This window comes from Pleurodeles waltl, chromosome 6 (assembly GCF_031143425.1).
Source record: "Pleurodeles waltl isolate 20211129_DDA chromosome 6, aPleWal1.hap1.20221129, whole genome shotgun sequence".
Classification (NCBI taxonomy): Eukaryota; Metazoa; Chordata; class Amphibia; order Caudata; family Salamandridae; genus Pleurodeles; species Pleurodeles waltl.
Window position 1 is genome coordinate 1,057,186,212 of NC_090445.1, and position 9,332 is coordinate 1,057,195,543.

The 9,332-nt window shown below is 44.9% G+C and overlaps 1 protein-coding gene across 2 annotated transcripts in view; it reads left to right on the plus strand.

The window, feature by feature from the left end:
- Positions 1–5,941, plus strand: part of LOC138302076 (claudin-16-like) — a 323,258-nt gene extending 317,317 nt beyond the window's left edge. For both annotated transcript variants that reach the window (XM_069242462.1, XM_069242464.1), the window contains exons 6-7: positions 2,380–2,444; positions 5,655–5,941. In XM_069242462.1, coding sequence (XP_069098563.1) covers positions 2,380–2,444; positions 5,655–5,861 — 272 coding nt within the window. In that variant the 3' untranslated portion in view covers positions 5,862–5,941. The remainder of the gene's footprint in view (positions 1–2,379; positions 2,445–5,654) is intronic.
- The last annotated feature ends 3,391 nt before the right edge of the window (positions 5,942–9,332 follow it).

The window sequence follows — 9,332 nt, forward strand, 5'->3', positions numbered from 1 at the left end:
CCTCTGTCCCCTGGACGGTGTGCCCACTACCACTGCCCCCAGGTCCCTGTTGTTGTTGGGGTGGTGGGTTAGCCTGGGTGCCCTGTAGTGGCAGACACACCGCTGATTGACCTGTCCTAGAGACAGAGGCATGGGCCCGCTGGGTGGGAGCTGTGCTGTTGGTCCCAGAGGGGGTTGGGTCTGCTGTGGCCTGTGTGTGGGGAACCGACTGTCCAGAGGTCCCCGATGGTCCGGGCTGGTCATCAGGTTCCAGGTCGACAGAGCTGCTGTCATCACTGGGGGCCTCTTCCGGGGGGGATGGACATTTCTGGACCCTCCTGGCCGGTGTGTTGGCGTTCGGGTCCTGCATGGGGTAAGAGAGTATGGTTATTGTTTCTGTGTGTGCTATTGCGTGCCATTGATTGGTGCCCTTGTCCCCCAGTGCTGCCATTCCCTTGGGGGAGGTGTTGTGGGGGTGTTTGGGGGGGGGGTATGTGCAGTGGTCATGCTTGGGTGATGGGTGTCCATAGTTTGTGGGGGCATGCAGGGGTTGGTGTTGGGTGGGTTGTGCTGGAGAGACATTCTCAGGGAGGATGTGTGATGGGGGGTTGGGGGTGAGGGTGGTGGTGGGGGTTAGCATGCTGGGGGGGGGGGTGAAGTAGTTGAGATTGTACTTACCAGAGTCCATTCCTCCGTGTACTCCAGCGAGGCCATCAGGATGCAGGATGTTTAGTACCTCTTGCTCCCATGCTGTGAATTCGGGTGGAGTGGGTGGGGGTCCCCCGCCAGTCTTCTGCACTGCGATGTTGTGTCGCGAGACCATTGAGAGCACCTTTCCCCTTAAGTCGTGCCAGCGTTTGCGGATGTCGTCTCGATTTCTGGGATGCTGTCCCACCGCGTTGACCCTGTCCACGATCCGCTGCCATAGCTCCGCCTTCCTGGCTATAGTGGTGTGCTGCACCTGTGAGCCGAAGAGCTGCGGTTCAACTCTTATGATTTCCTCCACCATGACCCGGAGTTCTTGGTCCGAAAAGCGTGGGTGCCTTTGGGGTGCCATGGGGTGGTGTGGATGAGGTGTGGGGTGGTGTATATGGTGATGAGTGTGTTGGTGTGTGGTGCTTTGTGCTTCTATGTGGTGTGTGTGATGGTGTAGTGTGCCTCTGTGTGATGTAGCTCTCTATTCTGTGATGTGCCTCTCTCTCCTTCGTCTCTGATCTTCGGTTGTAGGGGTTTGTGGGTGATGTGGGTGTGTGTTTTATAGTTGTATGGATGTGTGGGAGTGTTGTTGGTATGTGTGTCAGGTGTGTGTATTTCAAATTGCCCAATGTGGCAGTGTTTTGGAGCTGTGTGTGTATTTTGAGCGCGGCGGTGTGTACCGCCAATGGAATACCGCGGTTGAAAGACCACCGCGTGGATTGGTGGGTCAGAATGGCATGGGCGTGTTTGTGTTGGCGTGGCGGTGGAGGTTTGGTCATCTCCAGTTTTCCGCGGCCCGCTGATGAGGCGGCCTTCCTTGGATGTCGGGTTTTTGGCGGATTCACAGTTGGTGGTCAGAATGACCGTGGCGGTTTACCACGGCCGCGGTGGTAGTATGGCGGAGTTCTGACCGGCGGTATGGCCCTTTTACCGCCAAGGTCAGAATGACCCCCTTAATGTTTAAAAGTAGGGTTCTTGCCTGCAAAAACATGTTTGTTTGACAGGTCCACCTGAAGGTTTATAAGTTCAGTAGTCAAACTACACAGGTAGGCCTGAATCCATGTTTAATTTGTCAGCCTAGTGGGTGGCAAATGTGCTGCAGTTCCCGTGTGACATTTAATTTCCCATGCCATTTCTGTATTTTCCTGCACAATATGTTATAGCATTACTGGAAAGTTAAATATTCAAACTTTAGATTAGCCAATGCTACAATGTTTTGCGGGTCATAATATACACCTTGGGGCCTGAACAGCATTACCTCATTGTATAGAGTTCAAACACCAGGAACAGCAGTCAGAAAAAAAATGGGGATGACCATGCAAAATGTGTTATATTCTCACACTGGTACAATATTTGTTCTGACTAATTCAAATGTATCAGTGCAATATTCTATTCCAACATACTCCCATGCCCCCAATTATGAGAACTCCTTTGGGGATTTTGTTGTGGTGTTCAAATGATTATTACTTTTTCTAGGATTCTTGTTGGAACCTTTATAGGAGGTGGGTTTTGTTCGCTTTTTTCGTTGCTTTCTTCAAATGAATGCATTCAATTACGTTTCTGGTGAAATAATTCAGGTCTATGGGCATCTGCATTCTTTAAAACATAGCTATCATTGTTTCTTAAATTATCTTTTATAATGTTATGTGTCATATTATGGAACATGTAAACATTGTGAAATTACCACTAGTTTTTCTTTTTTAGGTATTTCATCATGTGCTGGGATTGTTCGGTACTGCGTGTATGTTTACCATGTTCATCAGTACGAGGTAAGATACCTTGTTTTCTTCAAAACCATGTCATAGTGATTATTATTCTATTTCAAATGGAAAAAATCAGATTGTTTGGAAGTGTGTTGAATATTATTTGTAATCACTTATTGAACCAAGACTGTGCCCTAGTCTTAAAGGTTACAAACAAATGTACCTACCTTGATAGGAATTCAAAAAAGGATCGCTGGAGGTCTGAAGAACATTAATGTGCGTGGAGAACTCCACCACAAGTGTGGAGGTCTCTGCATGGACGTTATTTAGGGGACGCCAGGGGTCGCAGCTGCAACCCCCGGCTTGCCCTTTGTGACCCCTGGCACTGCCTTTGCAACCCCTGGCTTCAAAAGTAGCAAATTCATGCCAGGAGCACAGTGACAGCGGGCCCTTATAGACGTCAACTGGGACTCCGCTCTTTTTGTTTTCTGTCAATTTTTTATTACACTAATAGTGAATAATAAAATATTCTTCACTATTAGTATAATAAAAATGTGAATATGCCCGCCCATGGCAGCTGAGGTAAGTACAAATGCTTTTAAATGTATGTTGTTTGAGTACTTGAGGGTGAGAGTGTGTTTATTTGAGAGTTTGTGTGTGCAAGTGTGAATTTGTGTGTATGTGTAAGTATGTGTCTGTGAGTCAAATTAAAGGTCAAAGGGCACGTGATGTCACTTCCGCTATCCCTGGCATGGGTCTCTGCATCCATAAATCTCTTCAAGGTGTGGGAAAGTAGGCATTTCAAAGCATGGTTAGTCTTAGAAATTTGTGAACACCTTCAAACATGGTGTTTGTTGGCATTCGCAAACTCCCTGGTTATTCCTCTTCCCTCCATGCAAAGGGCCAAGTTTTAACCCTAGCCCTTTCTAGGAGGACAAGGGGAATGGATCATTCCCAGATTTAGTGGGGTATGAGGAAAGGGGGTTGTTCATTTATAAAAATAAAACAAAAAAAGTGCATTTGCACAGATGATCCTATCACCCCTGTGTAGAGTGCTTCCCTATGGAGAACTTCACTTAGCAGGAATGAAATTCACTTGGAATACCACATGGCTTTCCCAAAAGTACGCCTCAAAACTTGTGCTTAGTGCAGCTTTCTAGGTGTACCTCGTTCCTTGTTATCATGAACAAACTACAGACTAGACCAGATAATGCAACCACATGATGCTGAGGATTGAACAGCGCTGATACTTGTACAATATATTGATGCGTTGTATTGCAATATACCAAATCAAGTTATTCACTGCATCTGAATTATGGCAGTGCTGTGATGAACCATGGGCAATGCTTGCTTCCTCGGTGTTCCCACACCTCATATGGGCCTCTAGAGACCCACCCGAAGCCGCAAAATGACAGTTTGTGGTCTCACCTGCCTTTTGAAGCCTCTCTTGGTTCTCCAGATACTCAGGTAATGCAAGCAACAGGGGAAGTACTCTGCAATCACCATCCTTCACATTACTTGTCAACTTGGGGTCTCTGCAGATCTGCACTGACAGCTATTTCAGTTGACACATACATTCCTGGTTAGTGTGTGCAATGAGTATGTGGTAAACTTACCAAGCATGGCTTTATCACCAAATTCCCCCTATGCCAGTCGGTTGCAAAGTCCACTGTGGTGGAACATGAAAGAATCATGTGTGCTGCCTGTACCTGGCCACAAGGTCTGAGATGACACAGGAGGTATCACACAGCACTTGCACATTCAGGGAGTGTGTGCTCTTCCTGTTTCTATAAATATATTCTGGTGTTGAAGGGGGGCATGTGACCATATGTGTTCCGTCCATGCAGCCAATGACATTAGGGAAATGTGCCATCCTTTAGAAATTCAATTTTGTCTGCTGCTAGTGGGGTATTTGGGAAGGAGATGTGTTGGCTCAGCTTACCAACGATTGCATCAAGGAATTTGTGGAGGAACCTTGATTATGTGTTTTGTGACACCCCCCGCCACTGCTATGACTGACTGGTTGCTCCATTCTGCAAGTAGATATAGGCAACATAATACCAGCACTTAAGATGGTATGGGGTTGCTATGCATTGTGGGGGCCTGTACCTGGGGCTGTATACCACCTATCAGGTCCAGTATGACCTGACTAGACAGTCTATATCTGTCTATTATCTCCTCTACTGTTGCATTAAAGAGGATGACCCTCACCCTAAAGATCCTTCCATGTCTTCTCCTGCTCCAGTCCCTCAGGGCCTGGATCCTCATCTGCCTTGCTAGTTTGTAAAATGCCACCATTCTGGATGAGCTAGATGCATTTTGGGGCCCTTTTTCTAGTTTGCACATGGTTATCACCTGGTTCAGGTTGGTGGTAATTGCATTTCTTAAATGGCCTTTTTTTGCTCAGTTGCTAATTGCGATTTCTTTCTACAATTCTTAGTGATTTCCAAATGGGAAATCAGTAATACTGATTTCCTATTTTAGCGATTTCTAAAATGTGATTCCTACAGCATAGAAATAGCATTTGGCGACTGGTTTTTCAGCATTCATACATACTGAATGCAGATTTAGCATTTCTTAATGGACTAAAATAGCGATTCGGTCCATTAAGAAATGTTCGTACACCTGGCCCAAAGTTCGGAGTCGGTGGTAAGCTGCAGGTATATTAATTAATTCCTGTGAGAGGGAAGAATTGAAGAGGTGGGCTTGATAGAGAGTGAGAAGACGCTATTTGTTTCTTTATAACATTGTGGTAGGAAGAGTAAGATACATGCAGAAAATGGGGAGGGAAGGGGAATGCTGTAATTCGGAGAGTGGGTGGCAGAATGCCTGTTATGTGTTTTCTTTTTATTTGGGGGTGAGAAGGGAGCGATGACCAGCGGGTGGTGAGTCTGGTGGCAGCATGCCAAGTATAATATAGAGCAAGGGCTGGAGAAAGGTGAGGCCATATTTAGTATGAATCCCCCATGAATGTTCTACCTCTGCACACTTACTAAGAGTGGGGGAAATGAATGTATGGTCCATAACATTAAATTATACATTTGTAACTATTAATATTGGGGATGTTTTTCACCTTGGAGTTCTGGGCAACTCCGGATTCACTCTCCTCTATTGGATGTCACTCACAACTTCGCTGTAAAAAAACATCCTTGTAAGTCACAGGTATGCATCTCTAATTCTGTATTTTTTCACTGTATTCTAGACTATGAAATCTATTGAACGAGTGCATATAGCAATAATATCTTATAGATAATTATTATGTCTTGTCTTTTACAGGTATCTCTGAAAATCCCAGGGTTTCCTAGTTTTGAGTATGGTTACTCTCTGTGGATGGCAGTTGGAGGCAGCCTGGGGGCTATAACAACTGCAATAATATCATGCTATGAAGTCATTCATAAAAAGAAACCTAAAGCAACAGCAAACAATGAACTAATTGAAAGTGAAAATGCCCTGGTACCTGACACGCTGAGAACATATGTCTAAAGAAGAATACCTTCTAAAAACACGTGTATAAACATAATTGCTGAAAAACTAGTTTTAGATTATGTCATTCATTCTAAAATGTTTTACAGTCATCTCAATTGTTTTTAAATCTAATTGGAAAACTATGGTTCATTGAATCACTTAATGTAAAGTAATCATGTAATTCAGTTTTGCATAAGGAAAACAACAATTAATTAAGAACAACAGAGACATTTTAAGGCATTGGCAAAGTGGGCTCTGGCCGAGGCCCAGCCTTTCAGGAGCCCCTTGACAGAGCCACCTCTTCTATGCAGAAAGACTTGCCCTGATTACCCTAAATAATTCTTAATCATAGGCCCATATTTATACTTTTTTAGTGCCATATTTGCGCCGCTTTTTGAAGCAAAAATGGCGCAAACTTACAAAATACAATTGTATTTTGCAAGTTTACACTGCTTTTGCGTCAAAAAATGTCACAAATGCGGCGCTAAAAAAGTATAAATATGGGCCATAATGTTTTAAACACCGTTTTCCTTAAATTATGTTCAATGTGGATGATGTGTGAAAGTCTATTACAGACATTTGCAGAGAAATGTTGGACCTGACTCACAAAGGTAATCTCAGACCAAAAGTCTGAACTCAGACCAAAAGTCTAACTTTACTCTGAGTAAAGTTAGACTTTTGGTCTGAGTTTAGACTTTTGGTCTAAGTTTACCTAAGTGAATCGGGCGCTTTGTGTTTATGGTTCAAGCAACACTCATTAAAAAAAAGTTATTTTAGATCAAAACAGGAACTCGCATATGAGAATTGGGAGGGTGTAACAGTAATTATTTGCAGCAATATTAGTGAGCTTCTGCTGTGTAACAATATTGAAAACACACGCCAGTATCCCTGAATATTAGATGTGACCACATTTGAAATTCAGACAAGTATGCCTGCACTGTCAGTGACCTGGCCAAAGAGGGCATGAAAGAGGTGAAATTGGATCATAAATTTAAAGCAGTTCCAAACAAGGGCACCACAATAGGTTTGGCCTAAGGCCCCCAAAAATCCTTAATATGTCCCTGAAGAATAGTGAACATTTATAATAGCTGTTATTACATTCATTGCTTACACTGAAAAAAGCAGTGCTACTTTTTTTTTTTCGGTGTCCATATTCGTTCGGTATTGTGCCTTCACTATTCTTGTGAATGAACACAGTCTAGGATGTATTTTAAATGGACAGTCACTAGAGTCCCAGCAATGTATTGCCTGGCCATTAAACAGTGTTTACAACTTTGCCACATGCATGAAATTACACCATGTACTATACATCTTACACGCAGTTTTCTATTTCTATGCAGCTTTTATTATAATTTTATATTATTGCAAAAACTTGTTTATTTTATTACAGTCAATGTTTTATCAATGTTTTATACACTGTGAGAAAACTGGATTTTTAAATATCACAAAAGTAATAACAATGCAGCGTATTTTGCTTTAACAAGAGTAAAGAAATGTATAAAAGCAGAGGTTTGTTCACTAATATTATGTTGCTTTGAATTATATTTTCAGCAAGAACTATAAAGACAAAGGTGGTCATTCTGACCCTGGCGGTCTTTGACCGCCAGGGCGGAGGACCGCGGGAGCACCACCGACAGGCCGGCGGTGCTCCAATGGGGATTCCGACCGCGGCGGTAAAGCCGCGGTCGGACCGGCACCACTGGCGGGCTCCCGCCAGTGTACCGCCGCCCCATTGAATCCTCCACGGCGGCGCAGCTTGCTGCACCGCCGCGGGGATTCCGACCCCCCCTACCGCCATCCAGATCCCGGCGGTCGGACCGCCGGGATCCGGATGGCGGTAGGGGGGGTCGCGGGGCCCCTGGGGGCCCCTGCAGTGCCCATGCCACTGGCATGGGCATTGCAGGGGCCCCCGTAAGAGGGCCCCTACATGTATTTCACTGTCTGCTGCGCAGACAGTGAAATACGCGACGGGTGCAACTGCACCCGTCGCACAGCTTCCACTCCGCCGGCTCGATTCCGAGCCGGCTTCATCGTGGAAGCCTCTTTCCCGCTGGGCTGGCGGGCGGTCTGAAGGCGACCGCCCGCCAGCCCAGCGGGAAAGTCAGAATGACCGCCGCGGTCTTTCCACCGCGGAACGGTAATCTGACGGCGGGACTTTGGCGGGCGGCCTCCGCCACCCGCCAAGGTCAGAATGAGGGCCAAAATATGGACATCAAAAAGGGTCTCATGTACTTAAATAGTGTTTCAAAGCAGTCTATGTTATGGGTATATTGACTGCTTTGCAGCCCCATCTTTATTTTGCACTGTGACTATCAAATTGTAAATGCCTATTTACATGGAGTTGCCAAAATTCCTAGCTCATGAATATTTATGAGGAAGAAGTACTTTGTGAGTCCCTGTGAAGGCTGCATGGAGACCTGCAAGAGACAGCAGGCATTCTTGTATGTATTTATGTATATATTATATCTATTTCACGAATCTAGCCAAAAGGCAGTGGAGCACTGTACAGCGCCAAAGGCAAACAAAGCCAACGAGTGATAGAAGAGGTAGCTGAGTCGTGGACAGTTAATGCTTTGTAATGTGGGGGTTTTTAAAGCGGTGAGTCTTCAACTCTTTCCTAAATTGGAGCAAAGTTGGGGTGATCCTGATGGAAAGGGCAATGTTGTTCCAGATCCTGGGTGCATAGATGGAAAAGGCCTGCTTCCTTGTTTTTAATTTTTTGCAAATCTTAATTTTCAGTCTGATGGCATCCTGGTTTCAGGTGTGCCAAGAACAACCAGAGATGGTGAGCTTTTCTACAAGATAAGCAGGGGTTCTGGTTGTGGTTTGTAAATGATACAGCTGGTTATGAAGATGGTGCGGGATGGCAAGGGAAGAAAATGGAGTTCTGTTAGGATGAGGGTGATGTGACCAGATTTCTTCTATCCCCAGATGAGAAGTGCTGTAGCACGGGGATGCCCTTAGCAGGCACCAGTGTGGAGTCTGGAAGAACAGTGGAGCAGGCTATTGCCACTATACAGATGCAAGAGTATGAGACATTGAACAGCAGTTCTGAAGTCACTTGCACATTCACTGAATGCTCACTTTTTTAAAGCCACACATTGGTCACTGCCTAACCACCTCTCACACCTGATGCCAAGCGCACATATTCACCTTTAGAGCGGGCGGCAGTTTTCAATGTGCAACTGGTATGCAATCACTTATATGGAGTTAAATTCAGATCACTGGCTTACCTCAGCAATTTTGTTCAGGAAATATAGATGCCTTCCATTGTGATTTAGTAGGGGGAAGAAGGTGCCACTTTCGTAATCAGTCGCAAAGGGCATTTTGCAAGCCAAAAAGACATTCCAGCTTGCATGTATTCATTGCCATATGCGACATGACTTTTTAAGATCCAAAATCTGTGATTTGTTTAAATCACAAGCCTTAAAGCCACAAAAATGCTAAACATATTATTCCTATAATTCTTCAAAGACCCATGCCCCACTA